General features: G+C 41.8%; 2 protein-coding genes across 4 annotated transcripts in view; both read left to right on the top strand.

The window, feature by feature from the left end:
* Positions 1–11,238, top strand: part of ptpn4a (protein tyrosine phosphatase non-receptor type 4a) — a 63,975-nt gene extending 52,737 nt beyond the window's left edge. For both annotated transcript variants that reach the window (XM_071472745.1, XM_071472744.1), the window contains exons 16-27: positions 2,316–2,475; positions 3,532–3,615; positions 3,759–3,815; positions 4,145–4,301; positions 5,825–5,991; positions 6,346–6,436; positions 6,632–6,693; positions 7,311–7,457; positions 8,287–8,415; positions 10,091–10,239; positions 10,374–10,509; positions 10,598–11,238. In XM_071472745.1, coding sequence (XP_071328846.1) covers positions 2,316–2,475; positions 3,532–3,615; positions 3,759–3,815; positions 4,145–4,301; positions 5,825–5,991; positions 6,346–6,436; positions 6,632–6,693; positions 7,311–7,457; positions 8,287–8,415; positions 10,091–10,239; positions 10,374–10,509; positions 10,598–11,014 — 1,756 coding nt within the window. In that variant the 3' untranslated portion in view covers positions 11,015–11,238. The remainder of the gene's footprint in view (positions 1–2,315; positions 2,476–3,531; positions 3,616–3,758; positions 3,816–4,144; positions 4,302–5,824; positions 5,992–6,345; positions 6,437–6,631; positions 6,694–7,310; positions 7,458–8,286; positions 8,416–10,090; positions 10,240–10,373; positions 10,510–10,597) is intronic.
* A 5,295-nt stretch (positions 11,239–16,533) lies between these two features.
* Positions 16,534–26,453, top strand: part of epb41l5 (erythrocyte membrane protein band 4.1 like 5) — a 33,424-nt gene continuing 23,504 nt past the window's right edge. Inside the window, exons 1-7 of one of the 2 annotated variants that reach the window (XM_071472496.1) lie at positions 16,534–16,738; positions 17,640–17,851; positions 22,299–22,403; positions 23,530–23,572; positions 23,814–23,892; positions 24,326–24,370; positions 25,318–25,370. In XM_071472496.1, coding sequence (XP_071328597.1) covers positions 17,672–17,851; positions 22,299–22,403; positions 23,530–23,572; positions 23,814–23,892; positions 24,326–24,370; positions 25,318–25,370 — 505 coding nt within the window. In that variant the 5' untranslated portion in view covers positions 16,534–16,738; positions 17,640–17,671. Of the gene's footprint in view, positions 16,739–17,083; positions 17,221–17,639; positions 17,852–22,298; positions 22,404–23,529; positions 23,573–23,813; positions 23,893–24,325; positions 24,371–25,317; positions 25,371–26,453 lie in introns of those variants that run through there. The other variant, XM_071472497.1, reaches the window with a different exon arrangement.

Here is a 26,453-nt window from a genome sequence, read left to right as displayed (position 1 = left end):
ATACACTGTACACACGTAAAACAACAAAATGTATAACACCTCATTAAAAAAAAGGGTTGGATACAAATTCATGTTCGAAGTACAGGGAAAATGGCCGCCAGACTTATAAATACTTCTTAATTGAGCCTTTTGTAGCATATTTAAGTTTTTCTAGCCTCAGATTTGCCATGACATTCTCTACCCACTGGGACAGACCTACATTTCAGTTTGTAGCACAAAAACTATTTGTCCTAATGTTAGGATGGAAGGTTAAACTTAGCTTGACTTCATGTCTGTCTGTAAATGGGATTCAGGGCTCTGTGTCAGGCAGAGGGAACTTGGGGAAAATGAAGGTTTTGCCAAGTTTCAACATCCTAATTTTACAATCCGCTAATTTTCTAACATAAATAGTTTTACATTCTCCAAACAAGATTAGTTTATCCTAAATCTGGGCCATGAAAAACCCAAGGATGAGAGAAGGAAGTCTGTGGGTAGACTGGACCTTCCTAACCCCAGATTCACTACTGGCCTGCAGATGCTCAGAAAATAGTTTACTGGTTGTAATTTCCAAGAGCAGATTATTGTTAAAAGAAACAAATTCATGTTCATCATCTCTCTTAGTTTTGATGGCTCCAGTTACCTGCTCTACCAAACCCAGATTTGGTCTCAATCCAGATTACATTTTGGTTTTCGGGACCTATCACTTGTAAATTTTGTAATTACTACATCTTTTATTTTCAGGTTGATCACTTCGCACCAGCCCATAATTCCTCCCAAGATTTTCCTCCAATTAAAACTAAATTAGAATCAGCTTTCACTGCCACAGGGCCCCAGTTATACGCTGTGTCGGTTCCACACTTAGACAATACAACAAAGCCATAACCCTTTGGACACGCTTGCTATAATGTTCTGTTTTTAGCTGTTTAGAGTGAAAATTATCTGTTTAGCAAACCACGGCATATTACAGCAATGGCTTTTGAAACACAGTCTTTATTTCCATGACAGTGTCAGGGAACAGAAAGGTACAATTATACAATACAGTGTAACACAACAGTGCACTCAGCTGTGTGGTGTGTTGTGATAAATTACTTTGTTTGCTATAATCAGACCTGTTTCTTCAAAGGAGCTGAGAAAGCTTCAGAAAATCATTCCGGTTAAAAAAAGTCTCGGGTGTTTTTTAGTGTATCTTTTAGTGGTTTTGAATGTAACACGGTGCTTTATTGCTGCTTTGCTTGTAGTTCCTGTGTCCTCTGTCACGCTTTCTAAATTTTCTTAAAGCAAAAGGAAGACATTCAGGATTTGGTTACAATCAAAGTAAGTAGAAAATAAAAAGCAGGGCTCGGTTATGTCTGGTTTGGCCTCGGCTGAGTTGTAGTAAGATATAAAGATACTTGCATATTCATTTCACTCATGTGTGTCGTGTTGGGGAAATGGGATGTGCAGTCTTGGCTCGGGCCTGCTGTGCACTGCCCTCCTTCTGAAGGCCTGACCTGCTTCTGACCCATAATAAATGTTAGTTTGCGTGTGTGTGTGTTTAAGACACAAAGTGGCACCGGTAACAGCAGCCAAAACAAAGGCAATGCTCTTTGACTGGTGCACCGCCCCTAAGGAGTGCCTTTACACAACCACACACACACACACACACACACACACACACACACAGATACAGACATAGAGTGAAACGACTTTTACCCTCCAGAGAGAGAGAGAGAGCCATGATGCTACTGAAAGCCTCACCTGACTGACTGTTTCTCCATCCACACTGCCGGCCTTTTATTGTCTGGATGATGGAGGGGGGGAAGGGGGGAGGAGGGGGTGTTTTCCTTCCCTTTGCAGCCCTTTTATTGAGGTTAATGCATTGTGACTAACACGGTGCTATTAAGCCTCCCTGCATCTTGCAATCTCTTACTCCTCTTTATCTGTTTTCCTCTGTTTGTTTCTCTCTCTTTCTCCTCTGAGCCCACCTCTTTAACAAACAGGAAAGCCTCCAGCTAGAACACCAGTCGTGTCTTTTTCTGAACCTGTGTGTTTATGGCATCAGTTTTTCATCATCTTTGAAAAGACCTTTTTTTTCCATTAGCAGTTGCAGCTGCTAAAGTTCGGAGGTTCATTTTGTAATGGTTTTAGAATTGTAATGAAGGACTATATTGTGTTCTGTAACAAAAGAAACATCAGCACATCTGGATCCTGTTTTTTTCCAGTCACATTGTTTGGCAAAAAAATTCAAGTCATCATTGAACTCAACACTTTCCCTTATTCCTGTTTCCTTTTCTCTGTCCCTGACTGCCTCCCTCTCTCTTTCTCTCCCTCTCTCTCCGTCTCTTTGGCTCCCTCAGGTCTCCTGAGGGGGTGGACGGCCAGCCTCCAGCTCTGCCTCCCAAGCAGCTGAGCAGGAAGACCTTGAGCCAGATCATCCAGGCCCACTCTCAGCAGAGCCTCCTGGACAACCACCTCAACGAGATGTATGACGTCCCTGTCAATGCTGACAAGACCACGGTCAGTGCAGCAACAGGAAACACAAATACTCATTACATCAATATAGAAACATTTACTCATCTTTTAAGGAAGTCCATTTTTCATTGTCCTGGGTAACCTGCCCTTTAGAAACTACTGTCAGAGATTTTCAATAAAAATATATAAAAAGAAACTTCTCACAACTAAAGAAGTTCTAATCTAATATCTAATGTCTCCATCGGTTTGGTTGGGTATCCCTCTTGTCTGTGAGGCTTGCAGTGTGATAAAGATTCGACTCCTTCGAAATCCTTTCATCTTTCAGATGTTTCTTGCAGCATGCATGTTTAAGTTTCTCATATCTGCATGAATTAGTAATTTTGATATTACACCACTTCAGCGCCCAAGTCTCCAGCTTTAAAGAGCACATTCAACCTCTATCTTGTTTTATATATTTAGTATATGTCATATTTCATATTACATGCCTGCCTATTTAGTTTAGGTTGTACCAGATATATTATAGAGCATACCAACAATTTTTTCCTTGATAAGGAATTTGGATTTAACGCCTTAGCAGGATTTACCTAAAACATACTGTACCATGATATCATTATTGGCAAAGTTGATTATTAGAAATCAATCGACATCCAGCATCTGGTATCATAAGTCGTTTCTGTATTCACCCCAGATATAACCACAGTCCTAGATTACCACCCTGCAGTACCAGCCTTACAGTACTGTGGCTAATTTTTCACTGTACTGATTCTGAATGGTTCTGTCTAAAAGGCAGGTAAATGTTGGCCCTAGATTCATCAGGTGGCCAGAAACAATATATAATATTGTTCTGTATTTGCTGGATGTGAAATTAGGTAATTGTTTAATTTTAATAAACAACTTACATCTGGTGGATTAGCATCTGTTAACTTGTTTTAATGTTTTGGTGGAATATGGCCAATTTATTTTGAAAACCAACTTGTCAAATGTACATTATTGCCAATTGTTAGCGTTGCAGTACCTAACTTTGCTGTTCCTCAAAGGAGGATGATGCAGAGTAAAGTATGATGTGAATTTAATGTATCTGTGTTCAACTGTCTTCTTCAGCTGAATGGAGTCGTACCTCATGACAATTTGGTCCTGATCAAGATGAGACCTGATGAACACGGACGATTCGGCTTCAATGTGAAGGTGAGAGCTGATGCTAGTTGGGACATAACTGGAAAAGACTTTCCTCCTTGGTACAAATCATCTGCATCATCTGTTTGCCTAAAGTGTTCACTAACTGTCTGTGCCAGGGGTCTTCCTGTAAACGTGTCTCTCTGTGTCTCCAGGGTGGAGCTGACCAGAAGATGCCTATCATCGTGTCTCGAGTAGCTCCTGGAACATCGGTAAGTCAGCGACCACTTCATATGAGTCTTGTGTGAAGATGAGGAAACACAATCCTCCTCCTACTCTTATTTTCAGTCACTTCTGTCATCAAATGAGCAAAACAGCTTCACAAATAACCTCAGCTTTAGCATTTTCACATCTGCAAACACTTGTTTCTCCCACTCAAAACTTTTTTTTTTCAACTAGACACTTGTTGCTATGCTGTAAAAGTTTCAGGAAAACAGAAATGACTCACTTTCATTTGTCTCACCTCCACCTGTGTCCATTCTTCCTTTGCTTTTCCTCCTTCTCTCTCTCTCCTGCCCTCCCCCCGTCTCCTCCCTTGCAGGCTGACCTGTGTGTGCCACGCCTTAACGAGGGCGACCAGGTGGTCTTAATTAACGGGCGGGACATCTCTGACCACACCCACGACCAGGTGGTCATGTTCATCAAGGCCAGCTGTGAGAGCCACTCTGGGGAGCTCATCTTATTGGTCAGACCAAACGGTGAGTTCTTCCCATTGGTCAGATCTTCTGCAGACTGCTTTAAAGGTCCTGTGGTTTACACTTAGCTGGTGTTTTTGTTTTGATATCTATAAGAAGATATATTTGTGGTTTGAGCACCAAAGACATCTCAGTGTCTCTTTTTTCTGGACCCCTAGAACCACAGGTCAGTCAACCAATCAGAAGAGAGGCTCAGATCCTCTCTTCTGATTGGTTGACTGTTTTCTGAGTGATTCAATTGAAATATAGCAGATTTCAGGTAAACACTCAGAGAAACCAAATCCTGCAAGGTTGTGAGAGGGTCCAGGTGGGCGGGGCTCGACACATAGCTGAGGGTGGTGAATGTATAAATGTGACATCACAAAGTTCCAGAAGTCCTGACGGCTGGTTTTAAGGCTCAGTTTCTGAATACAGGCTGTGTGCATTTCTCTGTGGACTGAGGCTTTGATACTTTCACAGTATTAATATAGAACCTAGACCTGCTTTATAATCACAAACACATGGACATCTACCTTTATACTATAAGGGACCTTTAACACGTCTTACTTGAATTGTTTATGTCATTATTAAACAGGGTTTCAGTCAAGAGTCATTTCCTTTCTGCTCTTCATTCAACTATAAATGGGTCACATATTTGACCAAGGAAGCAAACTCAGGCTCCACTTACCAGTTTCTACCTGAGCTTTAATCACATCTCACAGTCTTCCTCAGTAGAGGAGGTTTTCTCAGTTATCATCACGTGACCAAAGCATCAAACTTGGTCACATAGTAGTAAGACTGCACATCAGCAAGCTAGTTTGTCAGTTCAGCCAGCTTCATTACAGTTACATCTGGCAGTTACTGGGTGTGAATATTTAGTAGCAACTAATTTCTATGTAAAAACAAGTTTGTGTGGTGTGACCCATTTTTAATTAAGTGATACATGAATCTCCAATTTGAAACACCTGAGTAACACTAGACTGAGTGCATCGTACGGACAGCCTGTGCAACACGTTTGGTCATGAGGCTTGACTCTGCCTCTGTTCTCCTTCGGGCAGTTTAAATTGCAAATGAGATCTATGAAGTTGTACATTTTGCTCTCTGTACATCACATCTATATGTATTCTCCGTGTAGGAAGATTGCAAAGCATTTCCTTTAATCAGCATTAGAGAAGCGGTCAGGGCTTTTAAAGATGATGAAACATGGAAATTCTTGATATTTTAACTGGGTCAAAGAGGGATTTGCACATTCTATCCTGTATTACATCAAAGCAGATATAGGACTGCATCAATGTACTGAATTCCTGTAAAATCACATAAGAGATTAAATATAATATAAGCACGTATGTAGGAAATATAGGTAAATATATATTCGTACATATATAAACTGTGTATTCCTGTGATGCAGTGCATTTCCTCTGATTATTTTTGATGTTCTCTTTTTTCTTTACATACTTGAAGATAAATCTACTCCCCCTGAGGCCTCAGCTCGCGTAAACATCCATGTGTATATAACCTGTGACCTATTTCTTCCCCGTCTCATTCAGCCATCTATGACGTGGTGGAGGAGAAGGTGGACTCGGAGCCAGATTTTCAGTACATCCCTGAGAAGTGCCCTCAGGACCCCGCCCAGCTAGACCAGCATGCTTTGAGGGACTCTATGGTCGTATTGAAGGAAGGCCTGAGCAGCGGAGCCATATTGGCACAGTTTGATGTGAGGAGAAAGGCACAGAAATAAATTCACATAAGCAGACTCGCACAGAGATGAGTCAGTAGTTGTTACTTAAAGCACTGTCACAAATTTCTCTCCTCCTCCACACTCTCAAAACCTCCTGTCCTTCATCATCATCATCATCATCACTTCACAGCTTCCTGTTTCAGTGTTGTGCTATTAGCGAAGAGGAATGTCAAATACAAACACACACTCACACACACTAATCTGCACAAACAGAGACTGTAAAGTATTTTCACACATTTGAACTTGCATAGACGTGGACAAAGGAATGGTTAGTGTTTATTGATCTTGTTGTCACCGCTTTAATATAATTTTTTTTTCCTTTTCCCACAGCAACTGTACAGGAAGAGGCCGGGGATGACCATGCTGTGTGCCAAATTACCTCAGAACGTTTCCAAAAATCGCTACAGAGACATCTCTCCTTGTAAGCGGCTGCACGCGACCGTTTCATCACTTCTAACCGACATTAACCTTTTGTTCTTCCCTTCACACTCTCTTCCTCTTCTCCACCTGTTTTCCTCTTGAACATTTTTTCTTTCTTCCTTTATGAAATATTCTCGTACTTCTGAGTAATTTGACCTCCACTTCTTCTTCTCTCTCTCTCTCTCTCTCCCGGCAGATGATGCCACGCGGGTCATTCTGAAAAGCACAGATGATTACATCAATGCAAATTACATCAATGTGAGTTTTGTCCTCCTCACTTTGCTCTTTCATCTTTTCATCAATATCTGGCATTTTGCTCATTTGCCAGGCGTTTGTCTTTTTAAGCTAACAGCAACTTGTGGGTGTTTAGAAGGAGCCTTTCTATTTTTTTTTTTTTTTTTTTTTTTTTTAATAAATTTAAGCTTTTTTTTAGACATCTCCAACATCACTGGCCTCTGCTCTCTGCCCTGTTATGACTGTACTCAACATGGAAGAGCCTTCGCTAACTGAGGAAGTGAATTTCTCCTAGTTTTCCAACAGGCTGCATCAAGGATGGATTTTGAAGATGCATTCATCAGTAGCATCACTGTTGAGCTCTGTGGCTTAATTAATGATCATAGTGAGAGTGAACACTTTTCAAGTCAGTCTTTTGTATCCACTAATTAAGTTAAGCTTATTCAAAGAGGAGATGAACTGCCATTGTCTTGCTGGCATGAAGTGTTTTTATCTTTTACAGAAAGGTGAGAATGTTAGGCTCTCTGCCCCGATGAAAACACACGAAGCACATCTCAGAAAGAATAAGAAAAGAATAAGAAAATGAAGTCCTTGCAATGTAAAAGCTCTGTATCTAAATCTCTCTTTCTGTCTGTCTGTAGATGGAGATTCCAGCCTCCAGTCTGATAAACCGCTACATAGCATGCCAGGGCCCGCTGCCCAACACCTGCCCTGACTTCTGGCAAATGACCTGGGAACAGGGCTCATCCATGGTTGTCATGCTGACTACGCAGGTCGAGAGGGGGCGGGTATGTAGACGGTTTGTTCAAAGACACGACTGGAAACCATATAAAATCCTCAAAAACCTTTCTTGACACATGTGGCATCGCTGGACACAGATAAACTGTGACATCTGACATCGTGTGGACACAGGGGGATTCTGTGTGCAGCCTGTTAGCAGAGCAGCAGCAGGAGCTCCGCTGCTCCACACAATGTGTTCAGGCTCTGTATGAAGTTGTAGGTCACCCCACAGGGCTCAGAGCCCATTACACAACAACTGTAGTTATGTGCATAGCACTCAGGAAAAAAGACTTGGAGCGTAAAATTATGCGTACAAATGTAAGCTGTTCTGCAGCCTATGTAGACAGCTGGATCGATTAAAATAGGAGAGTATCTGCTCTATTTGACACGTGTGAGGTGGACAACTGAAAAACACAGCTGAAATGCCTCCAGTGGAGACACCCTGTGACACAGAGATTGAAATCCAGGTTCTGATACTGAGTGAGCCTGTTTCTCATGTTATACTTAATTCTTTAAGACACAGGCACACACACCCTGCAGATAACTGTCTCTAACTCCAGGAGTTAGACAGAAGTAGGTTTTAAATAGACGCGGCTGCAAATAAAAATGTGTCACATGTTTACTTTGGGTCTTGTAACAAGAAATTTGAGAGTCACAACTTAAATCACTGGAGGTTTAAAGTGATTCCAGATGCACTGCTTGTATTGTATATTGTATATAATTTGTGTATTAAATATAAAAAAAAGACAAGATGAGTGGCTGCAGAGTTGAGAGAAGCTGCTCTGTAGCAAACACTGAGAGTAACAGATGTAAACTCAAGACTCTGTCTGTTTATAGGTGAAGTGTCACCAGTACTGGCCCAACCCAGACAGCACCACCACCTATGGAAACTTTACAGTTACGTGCCACAACGAAGAGGGCAACGCTGCCTTCCTGGTCCGAGAGATGACTCTCATGCATACACAGGTAACCGCACGCACACACACACACACACACACACACACACACACACAGCCATCATTAAGCACATAAAAGTAAAGGTGGAAAAAAAGGGCGCAGCAGAGAGAGAAGCCGGGACGAGAGGGAAGTAGAGGTAAAGATGAGAGAGTGAGAGGGCGTGTGCTGAGGCCAGCGCAGGTTAGAGAGGAGGGCGAGACACTCCGGGTCCAATCAGAGACAGGGACGAAGGATGAGCCGCTGAGGACCCCGGAGGAGGTGTGTTGCCATAGTGACCAGTGTGGGCTGTTCTTTTTCTGGCTCCCGCTGCTGCATGCGGGCCACGTATTGGGATCTGGTTGCCATGACAACCCAACCACCCCAGTCAGTCACATTGCTGAAATAAGGGAGCGAGAGAAAGAGAAACCGAACGGAGGAGCGGAGAGTGGGATGATGATCGTTTGAATCGCAGGGATGGAGACAGAGAGTTTGTTGTGCTGTGATGTCGAAGCCTCGGCTGCTTCCTGTCGGACTTCAACATGTCACGGTGAACTTTCATCCTGCATCCCTCCAAACTGAGGACTTTTACTTGTTAATGGATGAAAAACGGTGCAGATGAATGTATCTCTGTGTCTGACTCTTTGCTGTAATGTACAGTGTTCAACATGTCGTCTGTTCAGGACGACGTCTAATTAGAAATGAACTTGTAATGAAGCGTCACGTGTTCCTGCTGTTTCCTCTTCATTTCCTGCCGTCTGTGTTTTCCCGATTACTCCCCTGTGTGTTGCCCTTGTATCATGACCTTTAAAGTATATGGCTGTAGGAGGAGGAGGCAATTAGCATTCTCCTCTGCCTGTGATTGTTGCTATGGAGATACATGTGTTACCATGGCGATGCAGAGAGGCAGTATATTAAAGAGGACCACAGGGGCTCTGAGTCGCACAAGAAACAGTGGCCAGTAGTTGTTCTCCGCTGCAGGGTGTGTGTGTGTGTGTGTGTGTGTGTGTGTGTGTGTGTGTGTGTGTGTGTGTGTGTGTGTGTGTGTGTGTGTGTGTGTGTGTGTGTGTTCACCCACAGCGACACATCACAGTGTCGCTGTGGGTTTTAAAACTCGCTGACCCTTATTGTCTGGTCGCTCAGTGCACATTATCTTGCAACACTATTCTCTTTGTCAGATTTTTCTCTGTTATTTAGAAGAAAAGGGGAAGTGTGTGTGTGTGTGTGTGTGTGTGTGTGTGTGTGTATGTGTGTGTCATGTTTATTTATAGTTTGATGCAGAAATCTAAAATGGACATTTTGTAGTAAAGCCACAGAAAATATTTTCATCAGTATCTATTGCTCCATAAAATGGGAAGCAGCAGCGTGAATCACCAAGTGGTCCAGTGGAGAAGAAAGAATAAAGCCACTGTTTGTTATTCACACTTCCTGTTTCTTAACATGTTGAAAGGTCATCAGTACATTAAAAGGGTGGCCGAGCAGTCTCCTCCAAGGACACAGAGCCCAATGAAACATGCTTGGAGGTTGCCCACATGAAATACAATAATCTATTTTGGGTCGAGTATGAGTGATATCTCAGTATGACTAGTTCTTTACTCAGCTTGGGTCTTGACAGAGGTGAGAGTGAATACCCTCTGTTGTGAAAAGCGCTACATGAAAATGTAACTTGAAGTAATTGGTTTTCTTTTCCCTTCCTGTGTGTGTTCAGAGTGAGCAGCAGAGAGAGCTTACTCAGATTCAGTACCTGGCTTGGCCGGACCACGGCGTTCCTGATGACTCCACTGACTTCCTGGACTTTGTGGCTCTGGTACGAAACAAACGGGCTGGACAGGACCAGCCAATGGTGGTGCACTGCAGGTACAGTGAAGTCCCTCTGACCCATGATCTGTTGTTTGATGACTGATATAATCACCACGAAGCAACCACCACCGTCTGTGTTGCACTTATTTTATAGCTGAGAACCCATTTCTGTCCCTGCTGCTTTTTTCCAGTGCGGGAATTGGTCGGACGGGAGTTCTGATCACCATGGAGACGGCATTGTGTCTAATGGAGTGCGGTCAGCCAGTGTATCCTCTAGATATCGTCAGGACCATGAGAGACCAGAGGGCCATGATGATACAAACACCTGTAAGTAGGCACATCCAGGTGTCTGTCAGCTGCTCTCAGCCTCACTAAACCATCGGCTAAAACCTCTCCCTCTGCTTCTCTTTGACAGAGCCAGTACCGCTTTGTGTGTGAGGCCATCCTCAAAGTCTATGAGGAAGGTCTGGTCAAACCACTCAAGACCGCTGTCTACCAGCAGAGAGAGAAGGCGAAGGTGAACGACGAGAGGGAGGAGGAGAAGAAAGAGCAGCAGAAAGCAGGAGAGGAGAAAGAGGAGACGGCAGCGACGGAGGAAGGCGAGGCGGCTGCGGTGGAGCTGCTGGAAGGAGGGCTGGACGAAGAGGACGACGACGACGAGGAGGTGGAGGTGCTGGATGTGGGGGAAGTGACAGAGGAAGGGGAGGAGGAGGAGGAGGAGGAGGAAGAAGAGGAAGAGGAGGAGGAAGCGGAGGAGCCGAGCGTCGCGAGCGCCACCAGCGTGACAAGCGAGACCAGCGTGAACCCTGAGCCTGATACTGCTAACCTGTGACCTTTGACCCCTGGGGGTCATCAGGGGTCACCAGGAAGAGGCCAGGTGGTCGGAGGAGAGAACAAAAGCACTGTTGCACTTTACGCGGACAAAAATGGAAAAAAAAAGACAAACAAACGTGAAAATCATTGATCAAGATAGAATTAAAAAAAGAATCCAGCTGTGTTGACTAGGTACCATTAGGGAATATTTGTATGTTCAGGGTCGAGAAAAAAGTATACAAAGAATGAGAAGATAAAAGTATAAGAGAATAAAATGTGGATGGGGAATTGCTGTAGTGCCATAAGTACGAAGGGGAAGGGCTGCCCCCCATGGATGGAAAGCCCCACTTCCCCCTGCCCCACAAGTTTTTTTTTGTTTTTTTTTTACCCCACGGGTTGCCCCTTCCCCTTCTGAGCGAGTCTGCCAGACGGACCTGCCTTTTTTTATTGTCCTTTTAGCTGATAAAGAGATAAACCTTATCTTTTGTTCCTCAGAAAGAGTATTTATTGTGTTTTAGTTTGTGTCGAACCCTGTCCACTGAACAAAAAAAAGTTGTACGTTTTGTTTGTATGAGTCTAGAGCTTCATGCTTTCCTGATTAAATCTTAGGTAGTAAAGTAGTGTGATTCCTCTTCTTCTAACTACTTCTTTATTTCTTTTTGCTTTTTTGTGGAGAAAAAAAAAGAACAGTGATTTAATTTATTGTACTTGGTTTTTATCTTTCTCGGCTTTCTTGTCTGAGTTTCTGACAGCGCAGACTGACAGACGGACAGCTGAAAGCACTTTGTGTCTCACCTCTTGTTCAATGCTGTGCTGAGTTGGATACTTCATCCTGCTTTGTGCTGTGTTTTTGAGCTTACAGACACACAAGCTCTGAAGTGGCCGTCGTTTGGTGTGGTGAGGAATATAACTGGTTTACAATCCTCAGGGCTTGTGTTTACTGGGCACCTCCCTTTCAATTCTGTGCTAGTCCCAGCAGCTACTGTTGCTCTGACTTCATACACTTCCCACTGAAAGACTTTAACTTTGATCATTTGAGATTAGCTCAGCACGAGACAGTGTCAGAGACGCATGGTCTCCCTGAGTTACAAATGGCTGATAAAGGCTGAGGGTTCATGTCTTTCTTCAAATTCATATTCAGTCAGTTCAACTTTTAAATCAAACCTTTGGCTCATTTACAACCGACAGATTGGGCAGCAGAGTCCCTGCTGAAGTGTCCTTGAGCCCGACACTGATGACAAAGCCCCGCTACGACTTGTCTCTGATTGGTTTCCCCTGACCAGGACGACTTCTAGTAAATGTTGATCCACTTTGTGTGACCCAAATATTTCTTTATGCTAGAAACAAATAAGGGTCATTGATCAGACACCAGGATAATTAATTAGCTCTCAAGAGATTGAAAGCTGCTGGAAGTTTTATGCAGTCACTATTTGTTTTTACCCAAGGTTTCAGCTGAGTTGATTGTGAACTGATCTCAACCTTTGTGTGAAGAGTAAAAATTGAACTTTAGCTCCCTCCATTGGCCTCCCCATGTTTTTCTTTTTTTTTTTTTTTTTTTTTTTTTTAACATCCAGAGAGTTAGACTTTAATGTGAAAACTGGAGCAAACCCAGGTACATGTTACACATTTCAAATGACAAAGACTGGTGGGTCATTGCTTTATATGAGCAAACATGTGACCCAAACATTAAAACTATTTGTTAAGGTTCGCTTTTCCTCAGCGAGTACTTTTTTCTTTTTCACTGGAACGTAGCTTGAAACCAACCATCGCTGATTCATTTCATCCAAGTCTGTGCGTGTCTGCCAGGGAACAGTTGACAGTTCAACAAGGCAGCACAAACAGAAAATACAACCAATCATTTATCTTTTTTCTATTGATCTTTCCCAGTGGTACTTCATCATTTTAAGGCACATGTTGTTTTAAAGCCAAGATGATGTGTAAGAAGTGATAAGAGACTAAATGACGACTTGTATTTTTAATTCACAAAACCCAGCATCAAGTTGCTTGTTGAGTGTTTTTTTTTTTTTGCCCAAGAACAGGTTAAGCTGTCAATGTTTTTTTTTTCATAGCAGTATAAAACCGAGTGTAGCCTCTTTTTAATTTGAGATATTTTTCTTATTGGCTGCTTCAGTTCCTGCTGTCATTGGCTCCTACAATGGACTCTGCTGGAAAAACCTACTGCTGTGTGTGTGTGTGTGTGTGTGTGTGTGTGTGTGTGTGTGTCAGAGTCAGATTTGTCTTTATCTATCTCTCTCTGTACCTCTCCCCTTCTCCCTCTGCCATTTATGAAATATAGTTTGTTAGCTGTCTGGTCTAAGCCTGCTTGTTCATTAACTGGAATGAAAGGTTGTGCCGTGAAGCCATAAACCTAATCTAACCTGATCTCAAGTCTTTGGAAAAAAATGCAAAGAGAGCCTTCTTGGAGAGTCATCTTTTTTTTTTTAAGTTGGGCTGAATCTTTGCCTGTGAAACAATTCAAACTGTTCTCATACCTCCTGTTCAAACAGCTGAATCATACTTTTGCCACATGTAGAGGTGGGAAGAAGAGCCTAGAAACTGCTTTTCCTCCTCACTCTTATTTTTTAAAACCTCTCCTGCGTTGCGTCCCTCTCCCAAAGAACTCCTTCTCTCAGGCAACATCAGTCATTTCTGCAGAGCCCACGCAACATCCACAGTCCATTCTTCTCATTGTTTTTCCCCTGATGCCTCTCTTTTGGCTCATTATACGTGGATCCCACTCTCTCTGCATGGCCTCAAGGCGAGTGACATATCTGAGCAGATTACCATGGGTACAGTAGCACAGTTTCAAACAGCTTGTTTCCTCCTGAAGGACAAACTGAGGCTGTGACTGACTGAATAGCTGGGTTTTAACTTTTTGTTTTTATTGACAGCTATAAATACAGTGAAGACCCGACATGTATGAGCTTATAATCTTGTGAACAAATACACTATTCAACCCCTAGTGGCTTCTTTCCATCAGTTTTTGCATTTGCCATCAGGGCTGCTCAAATCAAATGGCTTCAATTAAAGTTCAAAAACACCTTGTCAATTTCTAACGAGAAAACAAAACATTGGCGCTGCGGTGAAAAGTTAATAATTGATCAATCAGGGCTGCCAGAGGTTTCCATCTGCACAACATGTCCAGCAATGAGCTGTCTGTGTTCAAAGTGTTTTGATGTTGACACATAATTGGTACTGTCTGTGCGTTCGGGTACTGATCAAAGGTAGTTTGGAGGGTACCAGACATAGAGAGGGCGCGGGTTAGTTGTATTTTTGTAAAGATGAAAACAGTTGTAGTTGGGTAGGGAAAGGACAGCACTTTGTAGAAGGCTTAGTGGCAGGTAGTGCTACTGGGGAAAAAAAAAAAGTCAGAGACATAAAGCATCGTTAAAATGAGTTGTTGATGAGCTGAGTCTTTTTTTTTTCTTTAATTTATCATTTTTATTTTGTTTAAAAATAAGACACCTGTAGGGAACAAGAAAAAGAAAAGAACTCCTAACTACACAGTGCCACTTGTTAATTTTGTGTAAATAATACTAGACCATGTAAATACAATGTTGTATATGAAAAAAAATCTTTAAAATAAAAGGGAAAATCATTTGTGAGCAGAAAGATTTTGTTTTTATTTTATTTTGGATTTTTTTTTCTTCTTCTTCCTTTGGATGATTCAAATGTGACACAAATGGTGTGTATTTCAAGACTGCTATTTCAAAACTTTTGTTTTATTTGAAACGTAATCTATAACAGCGAGTGTATATATAATGAATCACAAAATAATGAGAAATGTTTTACCGTATTATACCCTTGGTTAACTCCTACCTGTGTCATAAAAACTTTTGTCCTCAGTTGCTTGTTTCTTTCTGGTATCATGGTTTTACGGTGCTTTGGACATGTCTTTAAGCTTGATTGTGAACAATTAAAGCTTGTCTGTCAAAGCATGGAGACGTGGCTTCAGATCACCTGGCTTTTCCACACTGTAAAAGTGAGGTTGGGCGATGTTAGAGTGAGCAGATGAGATGTGCCAACTGCTGAAGATCTCCATAAAAATCACTCACTTTAAATTTTTTTGATTTGTGAGATTTTACCATGAAGTGAAGCCGTTAGTCGCAGGCTCCCAAAACAAATAAACACTGATGCTAGGAGGCTTATCCAAAAGGAAAAGGAAATATAAGGTTGTGAGTTGTGAGGAAGAAAAAAAGGTTTTTCCATGGAAGCAAACTGCTGAATAAACAGCTTCCCCACTGTGTTGCATACAAGCCAATCTTAAAGATTTATGATAATGTTGCATGATTTGAAGAAGGTACTTTGGATCTCACCGTCTTTTTTTTTAACGGTATTGTTGAGCCAGAGGCCACAAAGTGTGCTATTACTGCACATTAAAGCTCCAAAGCGGAAAAAAGATTGCATCTATTGTAGTTCCTGTGCTGAAACACACACAGTCCTAACACTGGTAGGAGTACAGCGCACACAGGAAGATTTAAATCTTACATTTCAAATGTGCTGATAGACAGGCTCCATACAGTCTGAGGTGTATTAGTGCTCATTTTTAAAAGAGGTGGAGGCCTACAGTAATTCTGTGCACAGATGTCGAGTACAGCTGGCTTATGTACCAGCATATGGTAGAATTACTGCATCAGGATGAGATTACTAGTGTTGTGTGGCAGAGCTCAAGCACATTTTATAGGCAGTATAAAGACAGTTTGGACGATAAAAGTCCAAAAATACTGTATCTGCCTCTATGCTGTCACATACATCTTAGTTATCAACCCGTTCTTGTTGCAGGTAGTTCCCTCTCTGCAAACATAGAAATACTGCCTGTTTACAGTGTAGAAACAGATATTTACACATACAGTATCTTTATGTACCAACTTGATTCCCATAAAAAGTCCGATTTGTTGTTGGCAAAGTTTTCAACGTGCTCAACTTGGAGCAATGACAAGATTCAGAGTGAAACATCTAAATCTTTTTAATGAAATAAAACATACTTTTTCACAATAAAAAGACAGAAACATATTTCACATTTCATTTAAATTTAGGTGAGAGGAAAGGGTTAGATCCAGAGCTGTGTCCCTGCTACTGGATTCACAAGACACTTCAATTAAATACACTTGTCATATAATTACACCTGCCTCTGTACAAACTGTGCTAGTCTGCTACTCAAAATGCTAAATGAAGTTTAAACCTTAATCATTTAAGAGTCATTGCTCCTGAACTAACCAGAGGGGGGTGCTGCTGTGAGATGGAGGGGGGCCGAAAATAAATGAGACCTTTCCTCTGTCACTGGAAGTTTTAAATGACATCAAAACCATTTCATGAATATATGGTCATTTATATATTTGACTTTACATATGATTTTTTTTTTTTTTTTTTTAGTCTGGCCTTGTAATAAATGACACTATCACTGAAAATATTAAATATAAATAGTCGAGGCAAATATAACGTCAGAAAATGACGGAGAGCAGAACTGAATATATAATATATACTATAATAAAGCAGGAAAAGTCGTCGCTTTAAAAATGCGAATCACGTTTTGTTGGGGATTTGTGATGACGTCACATCCGGGGACAGCTCCGCCTCCTACTTTCCGTCGGGACCCGGAGGAGAGCTCGTCCCGCGGGGCCGAACCAGCCGGAGTAACGGAAGACACGGAGGCTACGAGTCAAGCCGCAGACCGCGGACATGTACGAGGTCGCTGTGTAGTCGTCTGCGATGCCAGCGGACGTGTTTTCACCGTGAGCTTTGCGTAAGTGTCCCCTCATCCAGGCGTCCGCCGGCGGCCGCGGAGCAAGTGTCCGTCTCGTCCGGCGCTCGGAGCTCCAGGCGGCGCTCGTTTCGCTGCACCGGACGCGGTCGCAAGGTCGGAGTCGTGCGGATTCCGTGGGTCAGGTGCTAACGGCTAGCCGCGGCAGGAAAACAAACGGACACCTGTTGCTTTTGCTTAAACTGGAAACCTCAGGCCTTCACTGGGTACAAGTGAAGCTGGGGGTTGTATTTTTAGTTGTTTTTTGTTTTGTTAACGTGATTCTAGCAGACGTTAAGTATTTTCTAGCTCTTTTATATTTCGGTTGGGCTCGGCCCGGGAAGCTGAGTCCACCTCGGCGGCTTAGTTTGACGTTAGTTGTAGCTCTGAAATAGCAACGTTAGCATATGTGTATGTGTATGTGGAGCACCTGTACGGGTCACGGTTGCTATGGATACTGAAGATGGCTGTTGAGCTGCAGATCTGTATGTGATCTTTTCTTCCTCTCTTCGACTGAGAAACTGCTGTAAATCACATTTTAGACTCATGTGCCACTTGTACAGACAGCTTTTGATGCAGGCAAACTATTCAGTTGACTTAAGCAAACGTTAATCTCAAACAATAGCAGCTAGCAGATGGTAGGTAATGGTGATTGTATTGTGTATGTCCTAACATAAACAGAAATGGTGCATCTGCCATTTTTCAGCTGCACCGTTTGTTCATTTAATCTCACTTATTCATGGTGGATAACAACGGTCTACACAAAACAGACACACACACAGAGTATATTTGTTTCTGTGGTACAGGTATGTTCACCTGACGTTTCTCAAGGCCTGTTCAGGTTTCGACTGCAAAATTAACCTTATTTCTTATGGATTTTAACCCCTACCCTCATCCCTTACAGGTGTGGTACTGTAACCCTCCCTCCCCACCATCATGCTGAGTTTCCTGCGCAGGACGCTGGGGCGACGCTCCATCCGGAAACATGCAGAGAAAGCCCGGTTAAGAGAGGCCCAGCGAGCCACAACGCACATCCCTGCTGCTGGGGAAGCAAAGTCTATCATCACCTGCCGTGTCTCCCTACTGGACGGGACGGACGTCAGCGTTGACCTGCCGGTAAGAAGAGTTGCTGGAGTTTTGAGCCTTTGTGGGAAGTAAACCCATGAACTGGGTATTGTAGTGGATTTCCCTGTCGTTTCTTATGTGGATACTTTCCCGCTGTTGTTAAGAGGAGAGTTAATGCTCAGTAAATGGATTAAAGTTTCTGACAACTCTCCGTCAAACGGTCAGTCCCACAGCTGACACCATTTATATGAAAGATGGAAAGCAAAAGCAACCAAAAGGTGTACTAGTATGTATGTCTGTGTTAGTGGAACAGTCCTTGTAAGCCTGTGTAGTGTGTGTGTAGTGTGTGTGTTTAGTAGTGTTGCAGTGTTGCTGATCACCTGTAATTCCATGATCCTCTCTGGAGAACACACTCAATCACATGACCACAGCATGTGACATGTTGGGCTCATCACCGAGTGGACAAAGAGCAGAGGACTCTCTCTGCTGTCTTTCTTCTCCTGTCCTTTACCCCTCTCTCACGTTATGTCATTTTTATTTCTCTGTATCACTGTCTCTCAGACAAACATCAAGCCGCTGCTGGGGAAAACATAAAGTAGTGTCTAACTCCTGTGAGTCTCTAAACCTAGCTGATATTCCAAAGAAGGTCTGCTGCTTGTTATTGTTTTCAGCTCCATTCTTTTCTGTTCCTTAAAAAAAAAAAACTTCTTTCTCTGTATATCGCTATTAAATTTTTTTGTCTAACTGACTCAGAATGAAAGGAGATAATTGCCTACAACTAACAAGCATTTCAGAATTCCTTAACAGCTTATTGAACAAGAATGAATGAATGAATGTATTTTATTCAGCCTGTCTGGCAAGTGATGTCACATTTTTAGTCTGTCTGCTGTAAGTACCAGACCTGCCAAATCCTTCCCATCGGCTCAGTATTACATCCATGGAGAGGTCATATTATATTCTCATTTTTCTCGTGGAATGTCACCTGCTTGAACTGTTCTTTCTCTTGCTCTTGCTTTTTTGTTCAGACTCGAGCAGAAATGATTGCTGACCGTTTTGGCTTTGTTAGTTGTTATTTTTTAAAACCTATTTATTTTACTGGTGGTGTCAATTGATTTTGCCCAAGCCAGAGTGTACTTTAATGCTGTAAAAATTCCCAGGTGTTCGCTGTGTGCACCTAAAAGAAGGTTTTCAAATTCAGTTGGATTTCTGAATGCATTCCAGCAGGGCCCTGGGCTTGTGTTAGGTTTCGAATGAGCTTTCTTTGTTTTTCCCCTCCCCCAGATATAGGTAGCTTCTGCAAACCCTTATGTCTTATCATTCGACTCTCTTTAAGTGATAAGGTTATAAGATAAAGGAAATATTTTTCAAAATAAGCACAGACAACATAGATGCAATCTAATCTATGTATTTTAAGCAATATTCTTTGTTTAGTTTAGCTCTTACAGTCCAGATAGTCTCACATAGGTCTTTTAATCCTCTGCTCGCTGGGTAGCACAGGGAACACAGGTTTTATTGCAAAAACAGTGACAGTAGAGGGAAGTTGAGCAGGTTTGCAGGGAACCATTGCAGGTTCCCACTATCAGTGCTTCAGCCAGACTTATCATTTAGTTAAACAGACTGTGAGAAAAAGTTCTTCTTAGCACATTGCTGCCTTCTGCTGTCAGTCTGTCTTTGCTTTAAGTGTCGTTTACAGTCTATAGGGATCGTTGAATAGAACAGTATCTATAAAACAAGTTAAACACAGTGTGGTTGTCAATTAAAAAGACTATAGCTCCCCTTGTTGTGGTTTGGAATCATGTGGTGTTGTTCTTCAGCTTCATAGCTGTCAATTCAACCCAGAGTGGCAGAAATGTGGGGGACCCCCTGGTAAATGGTGCAGTTTGTTTTTGTGTTTAGATGTTCAAGTGGTTGTAAATACACAGCCACATCTAAAACTGAATGGGGCTCATTCACATATTGTGGCTTCCCAGCTGTGTGGGTCCCTAGTATATAAGGCCACCCAAAGTTGTCTCCCAGGGATACCTCTGCTGAGCAGCATCTATGTCCACACAGCCTTATGATTCACATTCTTTACTTTAAATATATTTAGTTCCCTCCCTTTAATCTTTATCTCTGTCCCCCCACTCACCACCCTAAGTCACCTTTTCTCACCTTTTCTCTTGTTGTGTAGCTCAGAATAAAAACACATACATGCTTTATTAATTTTTACATAAAGTTATTATTCCATTAATCGTAGTACAGCTGGCATCACTTACAAGTTGGGAATATATGAAACGATAAAACAGGAGTTTGAAATTTCAGGAAAGTGACTGAACACTTGTTTTAACAGATGTTTTATTGTTGTGATAGTTAGGAGGCACTGAAGAATACACAAGACTGAGAACTTTTGGCCAGTCTGTGATGATGAAAGCAAACTGTTGAGCTAATAAAGTGCCAGTATGTGTAGTCACATTGTGTCTGGATGAGTATGTGGTATTTGCAGAGTCTCATAAACTTAAATGTGCATGTGACTTGATGCATGATTGAGGACAGACAGTTGATTGCTTTATCTTATCTTTTGTAGTTTAATGGGTAAACATGGCCCTGCAATAGTAAGTTAAGGGCTGTTATTTCTTTTTTGGACGGCCATGCTAAAAATGCTAGTTTGAGCATCAGCTCAATTGTAACTTAGATATTCTGACAGTGACTGAGGGGCAGAGCTGTGTGCTCAAAGGCAGGCAGAAAGACTGCAAACAGCCAAACAATACTGCAAGCACTATAACAAGGGTTTGGGTGCAGCACACACACACACACACACACACACACACAATGAGTCCTTTGTACTCTCTCTCCCTGGGTACTGTAGGGGTGCGGTATGTCTTCTCAGCTATGCCAGCTAGCATGGGGCCAGCCCCCCTGAGCTGCCCAGGAGCTCTGTTGGTGTGTGTGTTTGTGTTTGTGTGTGTGTGTGTGTGTGTGTGTGTGTGTGTGTGTGTGTGTGTGTGTGTGTGTGTGTGTGTGTGTGTGTGTGTGTGTTTGTGTGAGAGAGAGAAGGAGACACAGGGAAACCATAAGAGCACCTGTGGTTGGCTCCTTTGCTCATCCATAGTTTTGCCTTTTTAACCACTTTGATTTACAACATTTCGTACATAGTTTATAAATTTACCCTTACACTAAGAGCACAGTAAAGTGAGTTATTTGCATATGTAATAAATATGTTTTTGTGAGGACAGTAACAGTAGTCATTCATGTTCACAGCCTCTAAGCACCAGTGATCCTAGATATATGATAATTTTGTTTCTGATCTTGACATGAGAAAAAATCTGTGTTGATGTTGACCTGGTTGCACATGAGTGGCAGAAGTGGTTAAACTCTTTTTGTGTGTTGCTCTGATCCCACTCTAGTATTTCAGTCAGGGGATACCTGTTAGACTCAACCACAATCAAGCCAGTCACTTGACTGACATGATTACTTTGATGTTTTGGTTTTCGTACCAATGCTTCTGATGGTGATGAAAACACAAGAGAAATTTAAGACTTGTGAAAATGTTTTGTAAATGTACTGTTTGTTTGTAACTGTGGTAGGTTTGAGGAATTAGATGGGAAAGAGTACAAAGTCAGCCACACTGTGGATTAACATTACACATCATTTTATTGCCAGAGGAAATATAATTAGATAATTGATCAAAAACAGAAAATAAGAAAATATCAAGCCGCTGGCTGACCTTGGACGACATCTTTTCCTGACTCGTAGAGCCAAATGATCACATGATGTGTTCAGCCACCCCACTGCCCTCAGCTCCTGGGCGTCTGGGGCACTTCAACCCCAGTTACCATAGCAACCCAGTCGCTGTGCCTCATGGTGGGGTTAGGAAGGTGTGTGTGTGTGTGTGTGTGTGTGTGTGTGTGTGTGAGTGTGTGTGTGAGACAGAGAGGGTGCACATGTGAGGGAGAGATCTCCCAGTCGAAGGCAGAGCACAGGCAGTAACTGGTACGGCTTGGTCAGAAAGGACAACACCTGTTCTGAATACTTCCTGTTGAGTAGTGAAGTGCAGAAAGAAACGCTCAGCCATTCTGAAAAGATCTGTTGGTCTGGTAAACTGAATATGTCTTTATAGTTAAAACATGTATTTATTAAACAGTCAAAAGAAAATGAATTGGAAACTATTTTGATGGTTTTGATAATAATAAAAATAATTATTAGTTGTGCACTATTTGGTATTAACCTCAAACTTTGAAATGTTTGAGGTTAATATCTAAATCCTAAATCTAATGACCATGTTTTTTTTTGTTTGTTTTTTTATTAACCTGGCGTTTTGGATTTCATTCTTTCAAAAGGTTTTATTTATGATTGGAATAAAGACTCTCACATATTAAGCATCCAAAACTGTCTATATTAACCATCCTTAGATTCAACTTTTCCTTCATTACAAGAACATTTGCATGACCGTCATCATGAGTATCCTCACTGTGAACTTTGTCATTCAGATATTGAAGTGCTCCGTTTCTCGTGTTTTCAGAAAAAAGCCAAAGGTGAGGAGCTGTTTGATCAGATCATGTATCATCTGGACATCGTAGAGAAAGACTACTTTGGACTGCGATTCATGGACTCGGCACAAGTGCCGGTAAGATTGGAGATGGGCTTCACAATGTTGTCTCTTGTTATTCTATACTCTCTTTGTTTTTATGCTTCATGTCATGGTACGGGTGGTATACTTCATTGGTTTGAACAGTTTATTTTGAAAAGCAAATCATTGTGACTTTTGGTTCCCACAATTAATTATCAGTGAAAAATCTTAAACATGGAGACAGTGAAATGATATGAAAAATATCTGCTGTGATATATTAGTAACATATTAGTTTATGTTTCACCAAGCAGTACAGGCCGTCACTTCCCAGACTTTCCATTTCAGTCCAACTCACTGTTCACCCATTTGGCGGAAGGCTTGAGACAAGGACTTTCCCTTTCGGTGAATGGGCTAAAGGGATTGGTTATGGACTCTTGTCAGCTCAGGGAGTCAGGCTGTGCTCTGAGACAAAGCGTTTTAAGTCACTGGTCTGACACTGACCCGGTTCCTTCACACTGATACTCTGTGAAGGCCATGGAAGGAGGGAGAGCTGGTGGGAGTAAAGATGAAGCAGAATGGCGGGACAAAGAGCAGAGGGGTGGAGGTAGAGAGTAAAATGGGTGGGACAGCGAATTGAAGTTGAGAGAGAGAGAGGGAGGGAGGACTGTAATAAGGAATGTGGGGGAGAGTAGACTAGAGAGTCCTGTGAGTTCCTCCCTTATCTCTCTCTGTCTCTCCCTCTAACTTACACATGCACACACACCACAACCACCGCCGCTGCCTCTCTTTGACGTTGTTCATGCCTCACAGAGCCAGAACTTCAAGAAGAATTACAGCACAGACCAGAACACTGACCTTAATGTGTTTGTGTGTGTCTGTGTGCCAGATTTCAACTGTTCGTTAACTTAACAGTTTGTTTTTTTTGTTGATTTATTCAGTTGCACTTATACATATTTAATTTTTGTATGTATGCTGAATACAGGCAGGTATTAAAATATTAAACTCAACTTTGCTGAAGATGCTGTTTTTTTGTTTTTTTTTAGAGGAACAGACAGAAATATAATTATCACGAGTTAAATTATGACTGTTGTGTATTTATTATCCAAATTGCCATAACAATTTACTAAACCCTGCTGAAGATGCTGAGCTATTTTAATTGTTAATAACCTTCATGTTGTTTCAGCATTGGCTTGATGTTACAAAAAGTATCAAAAAGCAAGTGAAAAGTAAGTAAACAGAAGTTCAACTTATTTCTTTTCCCCTCCACAAACATGTAGAATTAGCTGCTATTTATCAAAACATCCAATGAACAGAACATTTCTCTTTACACGTCTGCATTATTACTGTATATTATGTATTATGTTAAGTTAACTACATTTTCCCCTCTGGTACTTTGGTTATTACATACACTGTGATTGTTAAACTTGATGATCTTTACTCAGCTGTGATTGTTGATGTGTCCCTCAGTCGGCCCACCATACTGCCTTCACATGAGAGTGAAGTTCTACTCTTCAGAACCCAACAACCTGCACGAGGAGCTCACCAGGTGAGTTAATGTGCACACGTAAACCTTCTACTGTAGCTCACTTTCCCTTACACACAAATATTTTAAAAACATCTGTAATTGGGCTTCAGGGGTTGTTTATCTGATAAATATTTTAGTTTCATAAAGTCTGTGTTTTATTACGTCTCTACAAGAAGGTTGTTTCTTCAATGTGTGTGAACTTAAACATAACAATAGTGATTTAAAATTGTTTTGTTTTATAGGCAAAATGTGTTGGTTACATAATAAGCAAGTCTCCTATGTGATTAATTTAACTCACTCAGAACTTAAGGCATTGTTTTTTACCTATTGATCCCAAAATATAAACCATGACTGGCTTCAGTGTTCCATGCTACCAGTTTGGCATAAATGGTTGTTTTTGTGTAATATCCCATAAAACCATATTCAATGTGTTTTTTTTTTGTTTTACTTTCAGATACTTATTTGTGTTGCAGTTAAAACAAGACATCCTCAGTGGCAAGTAAGTTATTATCCTGCACTTTAACTATTCACCTTAATCAAGACATAGCCTAGGTGATGTCATAGTACATCTAATAAATGCTCAGTTACAGAGAGGGACAGACAAAAATATAATTATCACATCCATTAAATTATGACTGATGCATATCTATTATCCAACTTACCATAATAGACCTGACGGTTGCATGTCAGCAACGTATTGTGCCAGTTCACGTATTAAGTCATGTCGTGGTGTGGTATGCATTAGTAATTACAGATGCCTTTTGGTTGAGCTACACTACTAGAAAATCCTTCAAAATGGTTCCCCCTGTTTTTACTGTTGGAAAGCTGTAGCTCAAAAAAGATGACGTAGCAACCTCAGGTGTTTTGTAGTTCAGGGTACCTGCTCCCATGTTTGTTGCACACGTTTTGAGTGGGTCTCCAGTCTGATTGCTCAGAGTGAGTCAGTCGCTGAGCAGACGAGAGCAGATATTCAGCTTATCACAGGGTGAGAAACACTAACAATTCAACTTTCTTCAAGTACGCTGAGTCCTGGACCCTGCCAACATTTTACTGCTTCCTTGACAGTCATTTTTGTTTAGTAATGTATTTGTTATTGAATCTGTTATTTCTCACAACCTAACTTCATTTAGTCACTTGACTGACACAAAGTACTTCCTTTCTTCATCAGCTGATATCCCTTAAAACCTGAATCCCTCATTTTTGTTGGTAGTCATGGTCATCTTACTTTAAGAGGCTTACAGAATGGCAGTGAACAGAATAGATTTATTAACAGTGCAGTTATCAACAGGGAATATAAATGTTAGTTAACTTCTTTACATTGTTTGTCTGAGTTGAAATAGGAAGTAGTAGAGACCAGTCGGCCTCAGTGAAGGTCAGAGGGGTGGAGACCTCTGGCAGTGTTAATTCATTTTGCTTTGACTAACTGTTACATGTGTGTTTTTTCAGGCTAGAATGTCCATTTGACACAGCAGTGGAGTTGGCTGCCTTCTCACTACAGGGTAAGCACAGCAGGTATCCAGGATGTCTCCAACTTTGTTTTAGTGGTTGGAATGACCTCTGTAACAGCTGCCACTGTAGGTGTAATGTTTTTAGCAGTGCATTGCAGAGTTGAGATGTGTGCTGTCTTTTCTGCCCAGAACACCTGCGAAGCAAAAAACTAGCACCAGCTAGTGTGGTGTGAGTTTTCGGTTGGAGCATGGGATGCTTGTATACAAAGAAGCTGAGTGTTTTTTCCTCCTGCAGTGAATAAGTCCCTTCTCTAAAAGTCCACATACCTTAAATCTGTTACAACCCTCCCACATGCCCAACAGACATTGATCCCAAGCCCTATGCTTACTTTGTAGCTGGTGAGCCCATAACAGAGTGGACCCACATCTCACCAGGGCGCTCACCTGACAGAGCCATGTGTTCACAAGTCCAGCTGCCAGAGTGGACCCTTGTGTCTCTGCTCCACAGGAATTTTCCTTGATCTTTTCAAAACAGTCATGGCTGTCCCTGTGAATCACCATCTGCTTTGAGTGATATTCCTGGCAACATTGCTGCCATGGTCACTGAGGCACAAAACCCCTTCACTACAATTAGATTGTAAATCAAATGAGTAGTGTAGCTTTAGGTGCAGTGGTGGAGAATGACATTGCAGACACATGTGGCTGAGATGTGATTTCCCATACTACGTTAAGGGGGAAAAACCCAGACTTTCAAAAGAGATTTAGCAGTGAGCCGTTACTCTTCTGCATTAACGGGCTGATGGGCACTTAGAGAGCAATGGGCTGCTATTCATTGCGATTGAGACCTGGCGTTGCAGCTCGGCGCTGCCTGCTGGGCTGCAGAGATTTAAAAGGAGAGGAGCCAGCTGAAGTGGTGTGGACAACTGTTACAGATTCACCCAGGAAAAGCTGAAGGATGTTATTGGGAGAAGGTGTGTATTTGGGGTTTTCTTCCTGCTTATAGCCACTGCAAAGATTAGAAAACAGACAGATAATTAATCAGATGACTTTAAGGGCAAATATATTTTAGTCATCATAAATCCAAGGGCAAGAACATTTTTTAATCTTACCTCTGTGGCTTAAAAAAAGGACTAA

This window comes from Trachinotus anak, unplaced genomic scaffold (assembly GCF_046630095.1).
Source record: "Trachinotus anak isolate AG129_WGS33_773 ecotype Australia unplaced genomic scaffold, CSIRO_AGI_Tana_v1 ptg000039l, whole genome shotgun sequence".
Lineage (NCBI taxonomy): Eukaryota > Metazoa > Chordata > Actinopteri > Carangiformes > Carangidae > Trachinotus > Trachinotus anak.
This window is presented reverse-complemented; position numbering and strand designations above follow the sequence as displayed.